Source organism: Nycticebus coucang, chromosome 5, assembly GCF_027406575.1.
Source record: "Nycticebus coucang isolate mNycCou1 chromosome 5, mNycCou1.pri, whole genome shotgun sequence".
In the NCBI taxonomy this organism is placed as follows: Eukaryota; Metazoa; Chordata; class Mammalia; order Primates; family Lorisidae; genus Nycticebus; species Nycticebus coucang.
The window spans coordinates 30804358-30828896 of NC_069784.1; the positions used below are offsets into that span (position 1 = coordinate 30804358).

The 24539-nt window shown below is 40.2% G+C and overlaps 1 protein-coding gene across 3 annotated transcripts in view; it reads left to right on the forward strand.

The window, feature by feature from the left end:
- Positions 1 to 18403: 18403 nt before the first annotated feature.
- The window catches only part of SLC35A3 (solute carrier family 35 member A3), a 54574-nt gene continuing 48438 nt past the window's right edge, over positions 18404 to 24539 (forward strand). Inside the window, exon 1 of one of the 3 annotated variants that reach the window (XM_053592099.1) lies at positions 18404 to 18688. Coding sequence is in view for 1 of the 3 variants with exons in the window: in XM_053592098.1 (XP_053448073.1) it covers positions 18991 to 19125 (135 nt within the window). In the remaining 2 variants the exon portion in view is untranslated. Of the gene's footprint in view, positions 18689 to 18883; positions 18903 to 18988; positions 19126 to 24539 lie in introns of those variants that run through there. The other 2 variants (XM_053592101.1, XM_053592098.1) reach the window with 2 other exon arrangements.

Consider the following 24539-nt stretch of genomic DNA (forward strand, 5'->3'; position numbering starts at 1 on the left):
GTGGCCCTCACGGCGACTTGTTCAGGAAGACATCCATGACTAGTCTGCTATGGTGATGAGTCCTTGAGACCTTCAAGGTTTACATGAAGTCATTGGTTTTCAACTCATAGATCCTGAAGAGAAAGGCTGATGCAGCATCTGAAAGGGGTCTGGGTGGTCAGGTTTTAGTACTGGATGCTGAGCAACAACAGGGGTAAAATCAGAAGGCTTTGTTTAGAAAGTTCTAGAGAGATATTGAAAGAAACTAGAAGACTTGAACATTTGCTGAGTGTTGATAATTTGTACAAGGTAACAGGATCCAATCCAAATTACAGATAGCTACCTAAACCCATTTTTCCACAAAGAGGGTGGGGTGAGGTATCGGGGGAGTTTGCATATCCGTCAATTACCTGCAATTTACAGAATACAAATAGCTCAAAGGCAATAACACTATTGCAATTTAGTACTAGAGGCAGAAGTATGGGTCAAAGTGCTGTAGTTTTCCACTGAAACACAAAATCGCTTTCAGGTCTCTCCCCTCTTTAATCAAAGATAATCTTGAAGTTAATCCACATTCTTGGTGTGGAAAGTGGCTCACACCTGTTATCCCAACATTTTAAGAGGCCTAGGTGAGAAGATTGATTGAGGCCAGGAGTTCTAGACTAACCTGAGCAAGAGTGAGACCATGTCTCCATGGATAAATAAATATATAAATGAAAAAAGTTTTAAAAATTATTCTTGATTGGGTGGCGCCTGTGGCTCAGTGAGTAGGGCGCTGGCCCCCTATATCGAGGGTGTTGGGTTCAAACCCAGCCTGGCCAAACTGGAACAAAAAAAATAGCACCTGTAGTCCCAGCAAGAGAATCGCCTAAACCCAGGAGTTGGAGGTTGCTGTGAGCTGTGATGCCACAACACTCTACCGAGGGTGAGAAAGTGAGACTCTGTCTCTAAAAAAAAAAAAATTATTCTTGATCACAAATAAAATTGGTCTCATTGGATTTGACCTGATTATTTATCTAGGTGCAACAAAAATTGTAATATATAATCCTTCTTAAAATTGCTTTCTTGAGAGTTTCATAAGAAATGTCAGGCTGTGCACAGTGGCTCACACCTTGTAATCCTAGCACTTTGGGAGGCCAAGGCAGGAGGTTAACTTGAGCTTTGGAGTTTGAGACTAGCCTGAATAAGAGCAAGACCCCCATTTCTACAGAAAACAGAAAAATTAGCTGGGCCTACCATCTACCCACGAATGGACTAGCAAATTGTGGTACATGTATACCATGGAATATTATGCAGCCCTAAAGAAACTTTCCCTCTTTCATGTTTACATGGATGGAGCTGGAACATATTCTTCTTAGCAAAGTATCTCAGGAATGGAAGAAAAAGTATCCAATGTACTCAGCTCTACTATGAAGCTAAATTATAGCTTTCACATGAAGGGTATAACCCAACTATAGCACAAGACTATGAGGAAAGAGCCAAGGAAGGGGAAAGGGGGAGGGAGGTTAGAGTGGAGGGAGGCTACTGGGTGGGGCCACACCTACAGTGCATCTTAGAATGGGTACAGGCGAAATTTACTAAAGGCAGAATACAAATGTCTACATACAATAACTAAGAAAATGCCATGAAGGCTACATTGAACAGTTTGATGAGAATATTCCAGATTGTATATGAAACCAGCACATTGTACCCCTTGATTGCACTAATGTGCACAGTTATGATTTAACAATAAAAAAAAAATTAGCTGGGCCTAGTGATGCGCACCTGTAGTCCCAACTACTGGGGAGACTAAGGCAGGAGGATCAAATAACATACCATATACTGAGCATTTAGTTAGAGAAGAATGTATTAAGTTTATCAATGAATTTGGGGTAGGTCTTAAACATCTGTTTCAGCCCAAGAGGTTGAGGTTGCTGTGAGCGAGGCTGCCATCATGGCATTCTAGTCTGGGCAACGGAGCAAGACTTTGTCTAAAAAAAAAAAAAGGAAAGAGTCAGGTAGGGCATTTGAAAGCCTTTGAAGCCTGGTGTCGTGGCTCATCCCTGTAGTCTCAACCACTGGGGAGGCTGAGGTGGGAGGACCACACAAGCCCAAGAGTTTGAGACCAGTCTAAACAACATAGCAAGACCTCATCTCAAAAAAAAAAAAAATCCTCTTGAGCTTGGAACCCAAGCCAAGAACTACCAACAGATTTCACCTATGTTACCTATAAATTTTCATGAATTCCTCCGTTTTCACAGCCTATAAAATAACCTAAGATTCCTTGGCCTGCTGGGAAGTGACATTCTCTACTCACCCTGTAAACCAGATACCAGTCCAGTTTTCCTAAGCATGCTTTGGAACCATTAGGACCATAAAATTGATCATATTTCCTTGAAAGTGTCAGGTCATAGCTGATGAAATGTCAAATATGACATCTCATGCAAGGCCTTGGTTGCATAACCAATGTTTCTAATGAAGTCTTATTAACAAGAAAGACAGACTGTTATTGACATTGTGCAAATAACTATATTGTCATAAAAATAAGAATACTCACAAAGTTTCCAAATTCTGGAGGGATCCAGCAGGGAGAAAAAGATAAATGTTTTATTTCTATGTACAAAAGCTTAGATTACTACATTATCATTTGTTACAGATACCTCAGAAGAAAAGAGAAAGGAGTTCCTTGTAATCAGAAAATACAACATCAAACATCAACAATATTCCAAACAAACCCCACAATTATCTACCAGTTTATCCAGTCATATGTAACTAATTCTTGTTCCACTTAATCTTGGGTTATTTCAGGAGCTTTTCTGCTTCTGGACTAGAGTTCTGGAAATTCTGACTCAGCTCATTGGTATAAACTCAAAGTTGTTTAAACAATGTCATAAGTAGCCTGTGCCCAAGTGAAGCTGGTCATAGGGCTTTTTTTCCATAGGGCTTGGAAACAGTCTTTGTTAACTCACTCTGGCCTGTGGCTGATTGCAAGTGCTTTATGAGATGCATCAGACTAAAACAAAAAACTATAGATGACAAAAGACTTGAAATGGCTATAGTTATTGCTGATAACTTTCCAAAGCAAAAGATCTCATGAGAGTTTATTATAATAACAATGCCGCTGGCAAAGGAATGTTTCTATGATCTGAAAACAAAAATAATGTCAGCCAAAAAACGTTGTAGACAAAATATGTACAGACATAGTGATTAATCCTATGTTCAAATAACATACCATGAATATACTAAGCATTTAGTTAGAGAAGAATGTGTTCAGTTTATCAAGTAAAGAGACTCAGTAAATTTGGGGTAGGTCTTAAACATCTGTATATTAACGAAACGCTATATGATATTAATCCCCACTTGAAAATCACTGAACAACAGGATGCTAGATTTAAATTAAAGAAAGATGATTGGCTGGGTGCAATGGCTCATGCCTGTAATTTTTTTTTGAGATCACATCTCACTCTGTGGCCTTAGGTCAGCGGTTCTCAACCTGTGGGTCGTGATCCACAGGAACTGTATTAAAGGGCCGCGGCATTAGGAAGGTTGAGAACCACTGCCTTAGGTAGTATGCTTGGCATCATCATAGCTCGCAGCAGCCTCAAACTCTTGGCCTTGAGCAATCCTCCTACCTCAGCCTCCCAAGTAGTTGGGACTACATACGCCCACCACTTCCCCTGGCTAGTTTTTCTAGTTTTAGTAGAGACAGGGTCTCACTATTGCTCAGGCTGGTCTCAAACTCCTGAGCTCAAGCCATGCACCCACCTTCGCCTCCCAGTATACTAGGATTACAAGCATGAGCCACTGTGCCCAGCCAATCAATCCTAACACTCTTGGGAGCCTGAGACTGGAGCTTGAAACCAGCCTGAGGAAGAGCAAGATCCCATCTCTACTGAAAAAAAAAAAAAAAAAAAAAACTAGAAAAAATTAGCTGGGCATTGTGGCAGGTGCTATAGTTCCCACTGATAAGCGGCTGAGAGGCAGAAGGATCCCTTGAAACCAGGAGTTTGAAGTTGCTGTGAGCTAGGCTGAGGCTAGGCATTCTATCCTTGGCAACAGAGAATGACTTTGTCTCAAAAAAAAAAAAAAAGATCAACTTAACATTTAAAAAAATCACTCAAATTATGACCAGTATACTTTTGTTATCAAATATCTGGCAAAGCAGTGCTGAGACTCTGATAAATAGGAACATAACATGGACAGTGAAGACCCTGACAAATCTCTAGGAATTTCTTATATAAGCATATAATTTCTGAAATATTTATATTAATAGCTTTTTATCCATACAAATTTAGCCTAGGGAAGGTAAACACGTCCTCTGATTTGAGGGACCTTGTTGCCTGGGTGAGCTAAACGGGCAACCTGCCTGAAACTCTGAGAGGACAAAACACAATAACTAAACAAGTAAGAATTGATTTTATTCAAGTCATTGCAACAGGAAGAGCACCCTAGGGGCAAGGATCAGAGTGTCTCTACAGGTGGTTATGCCTTAGGCTTTTTATAGGGAAGGGTAAACAAGCTACAGATGGATGATTCACACTTGAAGTTCTTTTGTAATGTGGGAAATTTCAGTGGGTTAGGTGATTTTTTTTTTTTTTTTTTGAGACAGTCTAGAAGCCCAGGCTAGAGTGCCATGACCTTAGTTAGCCTAGTTCACAGCAACCTCAAACTCCTGGGTTCAAGTGATCTTCCTGCTCAACCTCCCAAGTAGCTGGGACTACAGGAAAATGCCACCAGGCCCAGCCAATTTTTCATTTCTTTAAGTAGACACCTAGTCTCACTTTACTTAGGCTGGTCTCGAACTCCTCAGCTCAAGGGATCTCCCCACCTTGGCCTCCCAGAGTGTTATGATTATGGGCTTGAGCCACCATGCCTGCCCTTGGCTAGGCGATTTTTCTGTGGATAACTAGTTTCAGGGAGAAAAACAGTATTAGTCTCAGCTAGCCGATCATCAGGCAAAGACTGGAAGTTGGAGGGTCTGTATCTACCCTTTGAGCAGATTGGTGTATGCTAAGGAGCTTGCCATAGGTAAACAATGGAGTTACTGGAGACTTTCATGGGAACCACAAGAAAGTTAGCAAGTCTGATTTAAGTTGGATACAGGAAAGTGGTTGTGTGATAAACCCAAAGAAATGGGATAATTTTGGAAAACAAAAGGACGTGGGGATTTCTTAAGTATCACTGTCTTCCCGGACACAAGGCTCAAGTAAATTTCTATGTTGTCACTACATCTCATAACTTGATCACAGGCATGAGCACAGGGGTGGCGATCAGGAGACTGTCTTAGAATTCTTTCTGCCTGCACAGGAGTAGTGCAAGAAACCAAGAAAGTGGTTGCCTGATAACTTCGGTTTTCTCTTAGAGGTATGTATGTGAGGGGATGGTTGACATAAGGGGGTTGAGGAGATTGGTGAAGGTTAGAAATGAACATGTGAAGAATAGAGAGAAATGACTGAAGATACCAAAGATCACCATGAGGTAGATATTTAATATTGAAGACCATAAATTTGCAATGGCTTTAATCCACTAAACTGTGTGATTCTGTAGTTTTCTCCAGAATCCTCATCAGAAGGGTTCCTTGAGCTCATGAGTTCAAGACCAACCTGAGCAAAAGGAAGACCCTATCTCTACTAAAAATAGAAAAATAGCTGGTCATTATAGCTGGTGCCTGTAGTCCCAGCTACTTGGGCAGCTGAGGCAGGATGATCCCTTGAACCCAGGAGTTTGAGGCTGCTGTGAGTCAGGCTCATGCATACCTCAGGCAACTCAGATGCCGTGGCGTTGTAGCCTGTGTGACAGAGTGCAACTCTGTCTCAAAAAGAAAAATAAAAGTTTTCTTCTGAAAGTTTTTTTTTTTTTTTTTTTTTTTTTTTTTTTTGTAGAGACAGAGTCTCACTGTACCGCCCTCGGGTAGAGTGCCGTGGCATCACACGGCTCACAGCAACCTCTTAACTCTTGGGCTTACGCGATTCTCTTGCCTCAGCCTCCCGAGCAGCTGGGACTACAGGCGCCCGCCACAACGCCCGGCTATTTTTTGGTTGCAGTTTGGCCGGGGCTGGGCTTGAACCCGCCACCCTCGGCATATGGGGCTGGCGCCCTACTCACTGAGCCACAGGCGCCGCCCCTCTTCTGAAAGTTTTATAGTTAAAAATAATAAAAGTTTTATAGTTTGTATCTGTTTTATAATTAAAGCTATGATTCATTTTTGAGCTAATTTTTATGCAAAGTATCAAGTAGGTTCATTTTTTTCTTCCTATTATTATTTATTTATTTATTTATTTTGTAGAGACAGAGTCTCACTACTTTTATGGCCCTCAGTAGAGTGCCTTGGCATCAAACAGCTCACAGCAACCTCCAACTCCTGGGCTTAAGTGATCCTCCTGCCTCAGCCTCCCGAGTAGCTGGGACTACAGGCGCCCGCCACAACGCCCAGCTATTTTTTGGTTGCAGTTTGGCCGGGGCCGGGTCTGAACCCGCCACCCTCGGCATATGGGGCCGGCGCCTTACCGACTGAGCCACAGGCGCCGCCCTATTTATTTATTTTTGTAGAGACAAAGCAAGTAGGTTCATTTTTGCATTTCGATGTTCAGTTGAACCCCTGAGTCTAATGATTTGTTGAAAAGAGCATATTTTCTCCATTAAATTGACTTTGTGCCTTTGTCAAAAACCAGTAGACTATCTATATCTATTTTGGACTCTGTTCTGCTCCACTGATCATGTATATGGTTTTGTTGGTGTCATACTGTCTTGATTACTATTGCTTTATAATGATTCTTAAAATTGGGTACTGTGTGCTCTCTAACTTTGTTCTTCAAATATTTTTCTCTAAACTAATTTCATTCTCCTTTCCTTCTGGTAACTCCAGTGATGTGAATGTTAGGCTATCTGATATTGTCCCCCAGTTCCCTGAGGCTCTGTTCAATTTTTAAAAATATTTCTTGGGCGGTGCCTGTGGCTCAAAGAGCAGGGCACTGGTCCCATATGCCGGAGGTGGCAGGTTCAAACCCAGCCCCAGCCAAAAAAAAATATATATATTTCTTTCTGTGGTTCAGACCAGATAATTTCTATTGATCTTCAAATTCACAGACGATTTTCTTTTTTCCTTGAGTCTTGGTCTGAAAGTTATACAAGATACAATTTACTGTATATACCGTATATATACAAGATAATCTGAGTTATCTTGACCTGGGGTTTGTTGTTTTTTCCCGTGAGTTGCTGCAATTTTCCTGTTTTTGTTTCTGTTGTTTTTTTCGCTTACTGAGCAATTTTGCATTGTGTTCTGGATGTTTTAATTATGTTATGAGACTCTAAGTCCTGTTAAAATCCTCTGGGAAATGGTGGGGATTTTCCTTTGTTTTGTTTTAACAAACAGTAGTCCTGGTTATGTTCAGGCCAGAAGTCTTGGCCTGCCTTCTGCGGGTCATGGTTTAAGTATAATTTCCGTTTTCAAGCTTTTGCTGAGTATTGGATCTCTTCTATGAGTATTTCCCCAACCAGCTAGATGGGACCTGGACAGTGGTCTACACCACACATCAATGTTTGACTTCTTTGGTCTTGAAGGAGTTTGGGATATGCCCCTTCAAAATATACTGCTGTGCTGTATTGACCATTTTGAGCTAAAGATAAGTCGTGACAAACAACAAATGCAAGGAGAGGCTTCCTCTGCACTCCCCTTCACTGCCTAAAGACAGCTCCTCCAAAAGGAGCTCAATGTCATCAATCCCCTCCCAGGTTTCATCAACGGGGCAGACTGACTGTTATCACAAGAGGGGAAAATAGATCTCATCCCCAGACAAACTTTGTCTCAAACTGTTGTATCTCCCATCTATTCATCTAGGGTTGCCTAAATTCCCTCTCTCCTTCCCCTTGTAAAGATGGTACATAAGCTCCCTAATCTCACTACTTTCTTGGGTATTCACTTTTTTCCCTGTGATGTCCCCAGGCATGGAATAAATGTATGTATTCTTTCTCCACTTGATCTTCCAGTTGTCAGTCTATTTCATAGACCTTGCTATCTAACCTAGAAGGATAAAGTCTTTCCTCCCCTGAAGTCTTCTACTTCAAATTACTTTCACATATGAACACCTTGGGGGTGATGGTAGGGCTTCAACCCTTGGTGGGGTTGAATATTCCCTGGCTCTCTGGTCCTCTGACCCAAATATCTGGCTCTTAGCTTTCCTGTGCTGTCAGACCTCTCTCAGAATGGGCTCTCTATCTGCTGTGCTTTGAATGTTGTTGTCCCCCTTTTTCTTTTTCTTGGGTGGAGCCCTCATGAAGGGGACAGCATCCTCTATAAGAAGCTTGAAGGGAGCCCCTCCAACTATGTGAGGACACAGAAGGCACCATCTATGAGGAACAGGCTCTCACCAGACATTGGACAGTGCCTTGATCTTGAACTTGCCAGCCTCCAGGACTGTAAGCGATAAGTTCTGCTGTTTATAAATTAGCCAGTCTAAGATATTTTATTATAGCAGCCCAAAGAGACTAAGGCAATCTTCAAAGCAAATCAGCAAGCTCAGGGGAAGTGCAGCCTTAGAACTGGGGCCCTACAAAGCAAATAGAGGAAAATAAAATTAAAAAACAGGATATTTCCCATTCTCCTTATTCTTTAGAAGGTCCTCTTTCCAGTCCTCTTACTAAAGAGAGAGGTTATCTCTTGGCTATGCCTTTTGTAGTGTTCCAGAATTTGGATTGACTTGAGATAATAGAGGGAAAAAATATTAAACTCACCATTTTGTTGGTCTTTCTTTGAGTTTGATTTCTCCCCTAATTTGTCTGTTAGTATTTACTTTATTACTTTTATTATTTACTATACTAATCTCAGTATTCTGCTCCATGTATTCTGGCCAGGGTTTTGTTGTAGTTATTGGGAGAAAGAAATAGGATACAGTAGGTTATGGCATCTTAACCAGAGCTAGAAACTGTATGTTTTGAAATAGTTAAAATTTATTATATTGGTGTGAGCTATTGAAATACACGTCAAGTTTATGTTACATAGCTCTATTGCTTTAAGTATATTTGAATCAGAAGTTATCTAGCTTAAAAGTAATATCCTGTGGTAAAAGACACTTTCATTTTTATAAGTTTTTATAAACTGCTTAGCTTTTTCATAAATTATGGCAATGCTTTAAGTCATATGATAGACATTCTCTCTGCATTATATCATAGAATCAAGTTGTGGTACACAGGAACAGGCAGCAAAAATTATTATCCTGGTCTTCAGTTTAAAACAGCTGAACTCAATCCTGAATATGTAAAGAGCTGTTTTGTTATGTGACTATATTTAATAGAATTATTTCACAACTGTGCCTGCTGGGAGACTATTGTCTTAAACTGCTACGATGAGCACATAGGTTTCTGGGTAGTATAAAACATTGCTGCTGGGTGGTGCCTGTGGCTCAAGGAGTAGGGCGCCAGTCCCATATGCTGGAGGTGGCGGGTTCAAACCTAGCCCTGGCCAAAAACCAAAAAAAAAAAAACATTGCTGCTTTAATTGGGTGCTCCTTTTCTTTCTTTTCTTTTTCTTTCTTTTTTTTTTTTTTTTGAGACAGAGTCTCCCTTGGATGCCCTCAGTAGAGTGCCATCGTGTCATAGCTCACAGCAACCTCAAACTCTTTGGGCACAAGTGATCCTCTTGCCTCAGCCTCCCAAGTAGCTGGGACTACAGAGACCACCATAACACCCGGCTATTTTTAGAGACAAGGTCTCTAAAATATACCAGCTCAGGCTGGTCTTGAACTCCTGAGCTCAAGCAATCCATCTGCCTCGGCCTCCCAGAGTGCTAGGATTACAGGTGTGAGCCACTGTGTCCAGCCTTCTTTCTTTTCTTAATTGCTATTGGACTCTCTATTTCCTACACTCTGTGTGTGTCTTGCAGAGTTCATTTTATTAAACAACTTCAAGTTGGTTAAAATCAGGTATGTTGGATAATTTTTTGTCTACTCTCACTTGAAAGGAACCACAGTGTTACATAAAACCAACTTACATTGACCTTATGTTTTCCAACTTGCTGACAATAAAGGAAAGAGAGAAATAAATACAATTTTAAAATCATAATCTTAGTTTCTGTTTGAATTGTTAGCTTATTCCATGAGCATTTTGGGCACTTTCCTATCAGCTTTCCGGCCAGTCTGGGTCATTGGTTAGTAGATGAAGCACTTTGATTCTCCGCACTTGTCATTCTCTTTGATGTCCAGCTAATGATACCAAGCAGTTTGCCAAACCTCTATCCCAGTGGAATGACAATATAAAATCTAGCTTAAAAGCACGGGTAATTTTCATGACCTTGGATTTGGCAATAAGAGTTTACTATCCAGAATATATATAGAAGCCTTACAAGTTAACAACAAAAAAACAACCCAATTCAAGAATGGGCAAAGGACTAGCATATGCATTTCTCCAAAGAAGATATAGAGATGACCAATAAGCACATGAAAAGATACTCAACATCATTAGTCTTTAGGGAAATGCAAATCAAAACCACAATTAGTGTTCAGGCATTTGTCTGAGTTCTCAGTTCTTGGTGAGCTCTTGGCTGAACAATGACCAGACCCACCAAAATCAAGGCAAGTGTGAAGCAAAGTTCATTGAGGAAGAGAAAGATAGGTTTGTAGAATAAGAGGAAGACCATAAGTTTACAGAGCAAGTTATTTTCACCTAGACAGAGTATGGGCCCCTGTGGAGCAACAAAAAAAGCTCTGCTAATGGTTTGGGGTCCTGTTTTATGCTGTCTGGATTGGGCCCTCTTTATGGTTCAGATGTCACTATGGAACTGCTTTGATGAACAGTTAAGGTGATGGACACCTTCTTCCCAGGTGAGGCAATCGCTTGAGGCAGCACCAAGACAAAGCACCTACTATGTCCCTTAGATCTATTATAATCTACCTAACACAATGAGGGCCAGGTGTGGTGGCTTAGTCCTGCAATCCCAGCCCTGTGGGATGAGGCCAAAGTGGGAGGATTACTTGTGGCCAGGAGTTTGAGAGCAGCCTAGGCAACATAATGAGACCCCAACTTTACAAAAAATAAAGAAAATTAGCTGGATGTGACAGTAAGTACCTGTAGTCCTAGCTACTTTGGAGGCTAAGGCAGGATTGCTTGAGTCCAGGAATTCAAGGCTTCAGTGAGCTATGATTGTATCCCTGCACTCCAGCCCGGATGACAGAGAAGAGCCCTGTTTCAAAAAACCCATACCAAATCACGATGAAATATCATTTCTCACTTACTAGGATAGCTATAATAAAAAAGGATGGAAAATAACAAATGATGGTGAGAAGGTGAAGAAATTGGAACTCTTGTACATTGATGGTGAGAATGTAAAATGTACAGCCATTTGGGAAAAGTTTGGCAACTCTTTAAAAATTAAACATAATATTACTTTATGGTCCAGCAATTTCACTCCTAGACATATTCCCAAAAGAATTGAAAACAATGACTCAAACAGATACTTGTATATAAATGTTCACAGCAACATTTATCCACAATACTCAAAGGGTGGAAACAACTCAAATGTCTACTGATGGATAGCGGATAAATAAAATGTGGTATATAGCCATACAATGGAATATTGTTCAGCGTAAAAAGGAATGTAGAACTGGTCAGTGGCAAGATATCGCGAGGTCCTACTACTGTGGGTGTTGGGAATATCCTTTGAATTAGATGCTAATTCTTCTGTCTAGAAGGGATTTCCCAATTCATTGCTCTCTAGGTTACTTGACTTTCTGGGAGAGAGTCCTTCCTATATCACCTTTTTTAGTGATATTGGAAGTAGACATTAGAGAATATGTCCTCTTTGGAGACTAAACAATGTCCCGAGCTCATTACCTGTTTATAGAGGGCTGGAGACGAGGGAGATACGTTAAGTCTTATCCAGACTCTTGGTTCCTTTGGCAGCACAATTGTCAAGATTACTGGCTTCTTATCTATTTGATTACAATCAGCTTCCTGTACCAGTACTCACACCCATAGTTTTTTCCTTGATTCATCTCTGTTTATCTATCTATAGTACTTAATTCCTGGTACCTTGAGACCATCAAGCTTAGTGAAAGAACAATCCCATTATTCTATTGTTAATGAGCCATTTCATCAAATTTAAAGGTCTTACTGGGTGACATTTCAATCCATTTAGAGATTTTAAAGACATAAAGGAATGACAGAGATATGCTTGATTTGGTCTTTAACTATGGGCCTCGTTCTAAGAGTTTTTTTTTCTGTTTAAAGGCCTCTATTTGAAAAGCATTTGCCACACTCTTGCCCTGCAAGTTCCTGAATTTCTATGTTCTCTTACTCTTTTCCATTCTTGCTTACAAATTAGTCAATTCTTTTTTATTTTTTTATTTACCACTATACTAATGAGGATAGTCAATTATTTTTTGAATACTTATCTTTCATGATATGTCTTGTCAAATACAGCCAACATTAACCTACATGTGCCAGTAACATTTTGTTTTCTAATTCTTCTCCTGGAGCTGCAAGCTTACTTGGTTCATTTATTTTATTTAACTTTCAAGTTATTGCAGGTCTTACTTTTTTGTTTTGTTTTGTTTTATTTTGAGAGTCTGCTCTGTTGCCCTGGCTAGAGTGCAATGGCTCATCATAGCTCACTGCAACCTCAAACTCCTGGGTTCAAGGAACCCTCCTGCCTCAGACACCCAGATATCTGGGACTATAGGTGTGTGCCACCACACTTGGCTAAGTTTTCTATTTTTTGTAAAGATAGGATCTCTCTCTTGCTCAGGCTGGTGTTAAACTTCTGATCTCAAGCTATCCTCTGGGCCTTAGGTCATAGTTACCCATAGCTAGCATAACATGGATTATCATTCTTCCAGTTTCTATTAATAAAATCAATTTACTATTTACTTGACACCTATGTCAATGCCATAAAAGTCATGTTTTTATTAAAATACGTTCATCTCTAGCTATCAGCTTCTAAATTAATCAACATCTACTCACTTTTGTCCAAATCTCAGTGACATAAATAAATAATAAAAACATATTTCTTGTTCATGCTGTGTGTTTATTGGATGTTACTGGCGGTCTTCTCCTTCTCTCTCCTCATTCTAGGATACAATTTGATGAAGCAATCATAGTCATGCACATTGCCAGACTCAATGGCAGAGAGAAAGAGAATTCTGGACAGCACAAATTGGCAATTTAATGCTCTGGCCCAGAGGTGACACATATCACCAAATTTGAGACTCTGTCTGAAAACAAAACAAAATATCATAATTCACAGGCCAGAACTAATCATGTGGTCCCACCAACCATAAGAGAGCCAGGAAGTGCAACCTACTTTAGGAAGTGCCCTAAGGTAGAGAGTGTTAAATAATTGGTGAACAGCGCAATCCAATTGCATATGAACTTCATAATCAAACGTATTCTAAGACTGGTGAATAGAAGCCCACCTTTGTTAGAGTTGCAGGCACCATCCCCACATATTCCGGGACTTAAGAGGTCCTTTTACCAGCACAAGTACATACTGTACATATTGTGCGCTTTTCTCTTAGTCTTCCACACAGGAACCTTGGTCTTTTTGTCAGGTTATTGCACAAGATAAAGGGGAATCCCCAATGCTTTCATTTATATTTAACCCCGACGCTGAGATAAAACCAACTCATTGGTACTTGGTAGCAACAGACTTAGAGCTTCAAGTGAGAACTGAAGCTTTGATCAGGATCAACCAGCCCCACAGGGAAGCAGTCATACAGAGTAATTTCCCCAGTTTCTGAAAGTACAGAGGAAGAGAGAACCTCCCTTCCCTGAAAATATCCCGTGGGCCCCAACTTTAAAAATCAGTCTATTATAATAGGAAAAGCCATGTAGAAACCACTGAAGTACCCTTCTTTGGCCAAAGGAGAAAATGAATAAGAAGTAAGTTCATTTAAAATCTGTAGATGCTCTATAGAGTGTTAAACTCTAAGATCCATCTTTGAATGAAAAGATCACATGGCAGTTGGAAGTAACCTCATTCAACTCCTCTTGGAAGCAAATGATGGACAGGCAGATAATCCTTGGCAATCCTTTCCAGCCTGGTTTATGTCTAGGTTCCTTTCCCTGAAGAACAAGACCAAGCCAGATTCAACTAGTGTAATTTGGCAGCCTAAAACATCAGACTGGTTTTTCCTGCTCATGAGCTGTAATTTCAACTCAATAGTTTTAAGAACTATAATAGTATAGGAACAAAATATTTGGTAAAGTGATAAGTGGGAACCTGAGGCTCAATTCTCTAAGAACTGAATTTTGGGGTTTTTGACCATTTTGGATAGAAAGCCTTTACAAAGGACTGACACCATAGTCCCTGCCTCTTTCTTTCTTCTGTGTTGTCTTGTCTTTATTTCCTGCTGGGTCTTCTAACAACCTCTTACCTAAAGCCATTCAACTCCCTAAACTACCAGCCTTGGCTCTGCCTGAAGATACCAATCTGGGGAATGTCATTTTGTATGCATAATGCTTGCAGTGTAAACTTTACCAAATACTGTATACTTTGATTTGGTCTTAATTTCTCTTGGGTACCATAGGGAACCCCCATTATTATAATGCATTCATGGCTTCCATAGGGTTGTCAGATTTACTAAATAAAAATATAGGACATTCAGAATTAGAATTTCTGATAATCAATGAATTTTTAAGTATATTGCATACAAAACAATTATTCATTGTTCATTTGAAATTCAAATTTAACAGGTCTTCTGTATTTCACTAGCAACCCTAAGGAGGTATCACTGACATACATAGTTCTGTTAGGCTCTTGTGAGCCCTTAGACTGATCTCTTGATCTCATTTATCTGTATCTCTTTTCTTTCCCTTCCCTTTCAAGATGGGTCTCACTACATTACCCAGACTGGAGTGCAGTGGCCACTCACAAGTACAATCATAGCACCCTGCGGCACCAGATTCCTGGGCTCAAGCTATCTTCCTGCCTCAGCCTCTGAAAGTAACTGGAACTACACACATGCACCATCATGTCCAGCTTTGGCTGTGTTTTTTTTTTTTTTTGAGACAGAGCCTCAAGCTATGGCCCTGGGTATAGTGCTGTGGCGTCACAGCTCACAGCAACCTCAAACTCCTGGGCTTAAGCGATTCTCTTGCCTCAGCCTCCTGAGCAGCTGAAACTACAGGTGCCCACCACAACGTCCAGCTATTTTTTTGGTTGTAGTTGTCATCGTTTGGCAGGCCTGGGCCAGATTTGAACCTGACAGCTGCTTGAGCTGTGCCAAGCAAGGCGGTGCCTTAGCCGCTTGAGCTACAGGCGCCACCAGCTTTGGCTATCTTCAGAGTGTCAAAATTTTACCTTTAAAATCTGTTGTGATAGAGAAGCCAAAACTAGTCCTCTGACTGGTGTCCCAGATTGCTGTTTTTCTCTTTTCCTTCATGGTTGCCTCTGTTCTTCACTGATACTTCTTACCTCTATTGCTACTTTCTTTTTTTCTTTTCTCCTCTTCTCTCCCCTCTCCTCTTCTTTCTACCCCTTCCCTCCCCGCTCCTCCCCTCCTCTCCTCTCCTCAAGTCTCACTTTGTAGCCCAGGCTAGAGTGCTGTGGTGTCAGCCTAACCCACAGCAATCTAAAACTCCTGTTTCAAGCAATCCTCTTGACTCAGCCTCCTGAGTAGCTGGGACTACAGACACCTGTCACAATGCCCTGCTGATTTTTCTATTTTTTGTAGTGATGGGGTCTTGCTCTTGCTCAGGTTGCTTTTGAACTCCTGAGCTCAAGGGATCCTGAGGTCTCAGCCTCCCAGAGTGCTAGGATTACAGGTGTGAGCCACTGCACTCAGCCATGTCTACTACATTTCTGTATATTATGCTCTTTCCTCTTCTGTCCCATGTTTTCTTCCTTTGACAGCTAAGTGTGGTGCTTAAAATATGCACTTTAAAGGGAGACAAAAATTTTAACCTAGGCTTATCTTTCATATAAGGAACATATGGGAAACACAGTAAGTTATTTAATGTCTGTAAACCTCAATTTCATTTTCTGTAAAATTCAGGTACTAAGCTCACTTTATAGGACTGATGTTTGAGTTAATTGAGATAATGTAGGCTAACTACTAAGGGTGATAGGATTGTTATTATCAATAGAGCTTCAGACTGTGGATACTGACTTGAGATGCTGGACGTCCAGATTTACAGTTCAGGCTCAGCTGAAATTCTTGCCCTGGTGAGCATTTGTAGTGTCTGTTGTCTCATCATTACCACCCAGTCTAGTTCACTTCAGGAAATTTTTATTGAGTTTCTAACATGTGCTAGGAGCTAGAGAGCCAAAGATAAATATGATAGCACTGACCTCAAGGAAAGTATTGGGAGGAGAGGGTAAATACAAAACAGAATCACAATACAATGAAGTAAGTACAACTACCTAGATACACGTGGATGCCTCTATATGCTATGGGAATGCAGAGTGGAGTTCAGAGGAAGGAGACAAAAAAGAATGTTTCAAGTCTGGGATGATATCTGAGCAGAGAATTAACAGTTGAGTGGGGCCTGCTATGACAATTATGAAGGAGTAGTGGCAAAGTATTCTACACTTTTTCAACAGCGTGAGGAAAGGAATGGAACTATGAATGGTATATACAGGGAAACTCAAAGCAGTTCAGTATTATCGAAGGATAAATTATAAAGCTGGGAAAGGCTAATGAAAGTACTACTTTATTTTAGTCCTCGCCTTTGGGGCTCATGTTTTTATTTAACATTATCAGTTGTGGTTTGTATATGCTTGGCCTTTTGTTTTAATTGTTGTTTTTCTTTGCACAGATTTTTGGTCATTTTCCGTTTCATGCCTGTTCAAGGTACCAAAATGAATGTTATGGTTTTGTAATTATTACAAATTCTAATTTTAATATTTTAGAGCTTTCTGAACAAATTCAAAGGTCTTTCTCTTTTGTAAAGAATATAAACCATAAGATGTATTTTTTTTGCTGGTGTATTTTTAAAATATTTTAAATCTTTCCTTCCCCTTACAACTATATATATTTACTCATTACCTACTATTTTTTAATGTATGTATGTGTACACACACACATTCTCATTTAGGCAATATTGTAGGTTCAATTCCAGACCACCACAACAAAGCAAATATTGCAATAAAACAACTCAAACAAATTTTTGGTTTCACAGTGCATATAAAATTTATGTTTACAGTATACAGTAGTTTATTAAGTGGTCAACTGCATTATGTCTATAACAATGTACACACCTTAATTAAAAATATTTTATTGCCAAAAAAGTGCTAATCATTATTCAAGCCTTCAGTAATTCCCCATCATTTTGTTTGACATTAAAAATAGTAACATCAGAGATTACTGGTCACAGAGCACCATAACAGACATAATAATAATGAAAAAGTTTGAATATTGCAAGAATTATAGAATATTGTGTGACAGAGACAGAAAGTGAGCACATGCTGTTCCAAATACGGCACCAAGGTTGCCACAAATCTTCAATTTGTAAGAAAGGCAGCATTTGTGGACCACAACAAAGTCAAGCACAATGAAATGAAGCACAAAAAAATGAGATGTGTCTGTATATAAATGGACCTTAGAATGGTGCCTAGCTGTTATTATCATGTTATCAGGCACATCTAATTTCAAAAAAATTGGACATATATTAAGATCTACTATATATTTCACCATCCAGAAATTTTCTGGAGATCATATTAAAATAAATTTGAAGTTAAAATTAAAATTTAATTTAAAAAATTAAAATTAACTCAGTTAATTGATTTTATTTTTCAACTTTCTCTTTTTCCTAAGTATGTTTCTCTTAAACATGGTTTTAACCATTGCAGTGTAGAAACAGGCATACTTTATAGCAGCATTGTGTTAATAGGAAAGGGATAATCCTGCTCTATTATTTGATGATTCTACTGAACCTAGAATACTAATTTCAGCTTGTCCATCATCAGAATGGATTATAGAAGTTGGAGGGTTTCCAACAAAAGATATTGGAAGGCCTTTAAAGGGTGATGTGTAAGGGATCCGTGAAACCAGGAAGGGGTGGACGCTGGCTCCAGCTTTCTCTTTTTCCCCTCCCTCTCCTGGTTAATGGCCCTAGGCCCATTTGGGGCACCACTTCGGGTTCCCCTCAGTCTCAAGGTCTCAGTCAGGGTGGGAGAAGTGGAAGAAGTCTTCTTGCAGACTACTGGTTGGCAGCCCTTATCAGAGCTAATCTGGTTTGTTTTCAGGTAGGTGTCCTGTTTATGAGCCGGTTCCTTTCCTTTCCAGATCCTCCTCCCAGCTCATCTCTGGGTCCTTTGCCCCAAAGGACTTTGCCCTTCCTTTTGCAGCCGGACACCGTGGCACTCTGTAAACGGACAGCCCCGCAGATTGCCGCGGCAGGAGTCACCCCAAGTGCCTAGCCCTCTCAGGAGGTGTCCAGCAGGAGGCAGTGCCCCAGGCGGTCACCCTCAGGTGGAAGAGGACACCGGGGGCTGCCAGCTGAGCAGCCCAGGTGCGTCCCCTTAGAGACCGAGCTGGTGAGTGCCAAGCTGGGGCAGCCGGAGCCAAGCCGGGAACGGCGTTTGCCCGAGCCGAGGCGGAAGCCGGAGCATTTGGGGGACGGGACCGCGGGAACCCGGAAACGCCTGGGCTGCACCGAGCTGTCGGCAGCGACGGCGGCGGGAACGGGTGGCGCTGCGGGTCAGCGGTCGCGGAGGAGCCGGAGCGCTCGGCAGCCTGGGGCACCCGGCGGAGCTGAGTTGCCGCCCCCGGTGCGCGCAGCCGGAGGCGCTGCGCGGAAGGTGAGTCCGGGGCGTTCCGGGGGAGGGCGGGCGCCCGGAGGCCAGCGGCGGCGGGCGGGTCGGGGCAGCTGCCCGAGGAGGAGGCGTGCATGGGGGCTGCGGTGGGTGAAGGGAACGGCGTCGGAGACCTGGAGTACCGTGCGAGCTAAATTGGAGTGGGAGCAGATGAAGTGACACGTTGTAACTCCGACGGACTGCGTGCGGAATGTGCTAGGTGGAGGAGGAAAAGGGCCTGAGGAGAGGGGTGTGTCAAGAGAGTGAAAACGGCAGTGTGTGTCTCAGTCCCGGGCGGGCAGAGCGAAATGACAGTGGGCAGTCTGGCGGTCGGGCATGCCTCAGGCTCGCCGTGTAATCCTGCGGGAGGCACGGAGCCACCAGATCTGGACCTTGCGCTCCAGAAGGCGCGGGGACTTCGCGAAATAGAAAGGCTGCCCTTGGTAAGGCTAGAAAGAGGGGCGGTCTGCGGTGGGCTGAGATTCCCATCAGAACAGGTGCGTGCGTGCGTGTGTGTGTGTGTGTGTGTGTTGGGGGGGAAGGTTCCAAGTGTTGAGAAAAGACCGATTTTAATTAACATTTATTTAAACCAACTAAAGCACGTCTTAGTTTAGGAAGGCTTGTTTCAAATTAAAGAAGAATATTAAAGGTAGTAATGGGCCTTGCTTTAGTAAACTACTTAGCATTTCCTTGCTTTATAGTAGAAGACTGAATCTCTTTATGTTTTCTTAGTTGCAGTATTTGAAAAGTAAATCTTTTTTTTTTTTAAATCAACACTTGACTTTGGTAAAGATGAAATTTGGTAGTTTCTAACTTAGCTTTTACTCGCTTTCACTGGTAAATTAAGTTTGTTTCCTTTAAGGAATGACTTCTGAATTTACATTTCTGAGCCTACTTTTCCTCCTATGTGTTGATTCTACTCCTTAAGCATTTCAGATTGAGTTCTTCCTTTTTTCATTCTCACTGTCTCTAAGCTAAATAGGCACTTCTTTCCTCATTGTAAGCAGTAGCCATAACTTCCCAACTGGACTTGCTCCCCCTCAGACTGGCCACCTTCCAGTCTCTCCCCTTAACACTGCTTTGTAAAGCCAAAGGTCTTATGCCATTCTTTGGTCATTTTTCTATCAAATACTCAGTGACTCTCTATTGGCTTCAGAATAAATTTTAATTTATTTAGCATTCAGAGCTCTTTAGAATTTGAGACTGTCCATGACTCCAATAAAATCAATATGATCCTTTACTTTTAAAAATTATTATTTTGGGTGGCGCCTGTGGCTCAGTGAGTAGGGCGCCGGCCCCATATGCCGAGGGTGGCAGGTTCAAACCCAGCTCAGGCCAAACTGCAACAAAAAAATAGCCGGGTGTTGTGGCGGGTGCCTGTAGTCCCAGCTGCTCGGGAGGCTGAGGCAGGAGAATCATGTAAGCCCAAGAGTTAGGGGTTGCTGTGAACCGTGTGAGGTTATGGCACTCTACCCGAGGGCGGTACAGCAAGACTCTGTCTCTACAAAAAAATAAAAATAAAAATTATTATTTTATCCATGTGCTGGGCACCAGAGGATTGCTTGAGCCCAGGAATTTGAGGTTGCAGTGAGCTATGATAAGGACAATACACTGTAGCCGGTGTGACAAAACAGGATTCAGTCTCCAAAAATATAAAAATAATAATGTTATTGTTGTTGTTTTGAGACAGAGCCTTGCTTTATTATCCTTGGTAGAGTACTGTGGCATCATAGCTCACAGCAACCTCAAACTCTTGGGGTCAAGTGATCCTCTTGCCTCAGCCTCCCAAGTAGCTGGGGCTAAAGGCACCCGCCACAACACCCAGCTATTTTTATAAACAGGGTCGTGAACTCCTGAGCACAAGCAATCTACCTGCCTCAGCCTCCCAGTGTGTTAGGATTACAGGCGTGAGCCACCGCACCTGGCCAATAATAATAATAAATTATTATTATTTATTCCACATATCCTATTTTTTAGCCAAACTGGAGTTGTTAGTCTGAACTCTTAATTTCTGAACATGCTATATACACATTTGCCTTGGTCTTTACTTACATCCTTTCTTCTTACAAGAAAGGTCTTCCCTACTGTCTTTGTAGAAATTGCATTTACTCTTTAATGCCTTAAATACTACCTCTTTCTTTTGAAGCTTTCTGAAATCTACCATGATCTTTTTCTGTTGTGTTCTGAGCTTTATAAATCTTACAATACTTGTTAAATTTGCATCCTACCATTGTTATTTGGGAGTTTTCTTATCCTTATTAGAATATAAGCTTTCTAGGGAAAGTAATTGTGCCTTTTAAAGTCTTTAGCACATCATGATTTATTAGACTCTTAAAAAACATTTGTTACATTAAATCAGGGGTCCTCAAACTCTGGCCCGCGGGCCACATGAGGTGGTGTGATTGTGATTACTTCAAAAGAAGATATGTGCAGTATGCATAGGAATTTGTTCATAGTTTTTCTTTTAAACTATAGTCCGGCCCTCCAACAGTTTGAGGGACAGTGAATTGGCCCCCTGTTTAAAAAGTTTGAGGATCCCTGCATTAAATCATACAGTGAAACAATCAAAATCTCTTAAAGTGCTCCTGGATCCAAAATTAACTGTTAATTAACTCTTGAGTTGTGGTATAACTTTACTATAGATTTTATTAATAATCTTATATTTCAAAGTGTTTTTCTTTTAGTACCTCATTCCCTCTTATGTATTGAGTCTTTGAGGTAGGACAGTTATTATCACCTCCATTTTATACATTATATTGAAGGTCAAACAAGTCAAATAATTTGTCTTCAGTCCTTCATACACTCCTTAGGCTGCTTCAGTTATTTATGTATACACACAGTGTGTGTATATACTGTCTCTCTCTCTCTGTGTATATATGTGTGTGTATATATATATATATATATATATATATACTTTTTTTTTTTTTTTTTGAGATGAGGTCTTACTATGTAGACATCACCCATGTTGATCTCAGACTCCTGGGCTCAAACTGTCCACCCACCTCAGCTTCCTGAGTAACTGGAATTATGGATGCCCACTAGTGTACCCAATTTGCCTCAACTGTATTCGAAATGGACATGTCTTTTACTTAGTGGGAACTCAATATGTTGAATGAATGACTAGATAAATAATACAATCAATGGAAATAATTTCTGTTGTAAACCTAATCTTATAATTTAGTAGCTATGAAGTGTATCTTTTGCACTTGTTTCCCTTTCCTGAAAATTTTAGAGAGTGAAGTTTCTATTTATGTTAATTAACTGTGTAATTTTTTTGTGTGTGAAATTGCCAGAGATTTAATTAGAGTAAATTCTACAACTGTCTGGGTAACTGAAACAGTGTGAGTATCATCAAACTAGCAATTAGTATGTCATTCGTGGGTAAGAATTTATTATTAAAGTTTGGATCAATATGAATTGATAGCCTAACATTAGATTTTAATCCTCTTAAAAACAAATGCATGCTAATTATATTCAACTTAATTGTCCATTAGTAAAGGAGATAATGGTTATATATTTTTAATCATTATTTTTTAATGTGTTTTGTTATGTAAATCTTAGAGTGTTTGGTATATAAATTTGAAAATGATTTTAGAAACTAGCCTTTCTACCTAGACTGTTTACCCAGAACTCTTACTAGTTTATAATCTGTATTAGAGATACCATCTCAAATGAAACCAAAGAACCAGTTTTAAGATAAGTTGCTGTATGTTTAGAGATAAGAATTTTCATTGAAAAGGTATGCTAGGTCAGGTCTTATAGTAGAAATTAAGAGTTAAGCTGAAGCTGAAACTTTTAGGTCATATCAGATAAAATGCTAGGAAAGTGTCCACATAGGACTCTAGAACTTTATATCTACTCTGCCTAGTTTTTTTTCTGTGAAAGTTGGATAAGAAGGTTTTTTTCTAAATTCATATGTGCTATGAAGTTAATTTAAAACAGCATTTCTGGTAGCTTTTTCTGTCATGAGTAGGTCTTATAAAGGTATTTTATGAATAAGGCATTATGGTATAAAAACCACTTTATCTGATTTATATACTTTATAGTCATCCTGTGAGATACATAAACATCCTCATAACTATCCTATGAGATACATACTATTATTTATCCTCATTTTATAGATGAGGAAAAGAGACACAGGTTAAGTAATTTGCTGCAGTTATTAAGTGGCAGAGACAGAATGTGAACTCAGACTGAGACCAGAGTCATACTCTTATATACTGTGGTGACTGACCCTCTAATACTCAGGCATGCTTAAACCCAGGCTTTACTGCAATAACCATGGATTTTGACCAAGAGAAGTCTTAGTTCATATCTGAGCTCTGCTGTGTTATGCAGGACAACCCATGTGCTTAATATCTTAGAACCTTAGTATCTTAATCTATGGAACAAATGAAACATGTATTTCCTTTTATATATTAAATTAAATTTAAAGAAGATTATGCTTATAATTCAGCTAGCATAGTGTCCATTAAACTTGTAGTGTTAAATTTTCTTTTATTTATTTCTTTTGTGTAGTTATAGTTATTAGAAAACATTTATTGATAACAAGTTTTGGGTTTGCATATGTCTTTTACGTCCTACACAGAGATTTATAAAGAGATCATTCACCCCTTCTGAGGATTTACATATTGTGGAGTTTATCCATTTAGAAATCCAACTTAGAGTAAATGCCTACTGTATGACACGTGCTGGTAAGGAGGTGCAAGAAAAGAAGGAAATGTAGGTATGTCAACAAATTAGTCTGATAAACTTTATGAGCGCTGGTATAAAGGATATTTGCAAGAATGCATGGTAGCTTAGTAGAGGGAAGGATTCAGTCCACTTGGAGGCCTTAGGACACTTCACTAAGAGAATACCTGTGTTTCAAGTCCTGTAAGATATGTAAAAGTCTGAAGCAAACTTTTTTTCCTCTTCTATACATTGGAAGAATAAGAATTGTCTTGGGCCACACATTAAATAACAAACACTAACGAAAGCTGATTAGCAAAAAAAAAAAAAAAAAGGTCTATGCATACTTTTCACAATATCCAACACTATAAGCAAAAAAGTCCTAAAAAAATCAGCATGTGGCCCCCAGGCCTTAGGTAGAGAAGGGAGAAGAGTTTTTTTTTTTTTTAAAGAAATATTTGTTCAGAGAATGCTGGAAAGAATGTGTTTGAGACAGGTAATAGTTTATGGCAGGAAGTTTAGATTAGGACTAGATTATGATGGCTGTTCTATGTGAAGGAGTTTGGACTCTATCTATTTGGTAAGGAGTCAGTTAACTTTACAAACGGAAGGAATATGATTAGATCTATATTTTATTAAGATATCTATTGTATGGAGTATGATTAGAGTTGAGAGTGTCTGAGCCTGTCCCCATCAGGAGGGCAGAGTTCATAAGACTTGAACAATAGGGCGGCGCCTGTGGTTCAGTGAGCAGGGCCCTGGCCCCATATACCAAGGGTGGCAGGTTCAAACCCGACCCTGGCCAAACTGCAACAAAAAATAGCTGGGTGTTGTGGTGGGTGCCTGTAGTACCAGCTACTCAGGAGGCTGAGGCAAGAGAATCGCCTAAGCCAAGAGCTGGAGGTTGCTGTGAGCTGTGATGCCACAGCACTCTACTGAGAGTGACAAAGTGAGACTCTGTCTCTAAAAAAAAAAAAAGACTTGAATAATAAACACTGAATAAGCATAATTAATGTGTATTCTTATTCTACCATATATAGTTTAAGCCGATAGTATATATCACTTTCTAGTAACAGGTTTACCTAGGAGGGGTTGCAAATTCATGTTTAGATAGTATGGTGGTTAAAAAAACAAAACTATACAGCATTTGAATTCTAATATTGGACTCTTGTTCTTAGGGGAGGAT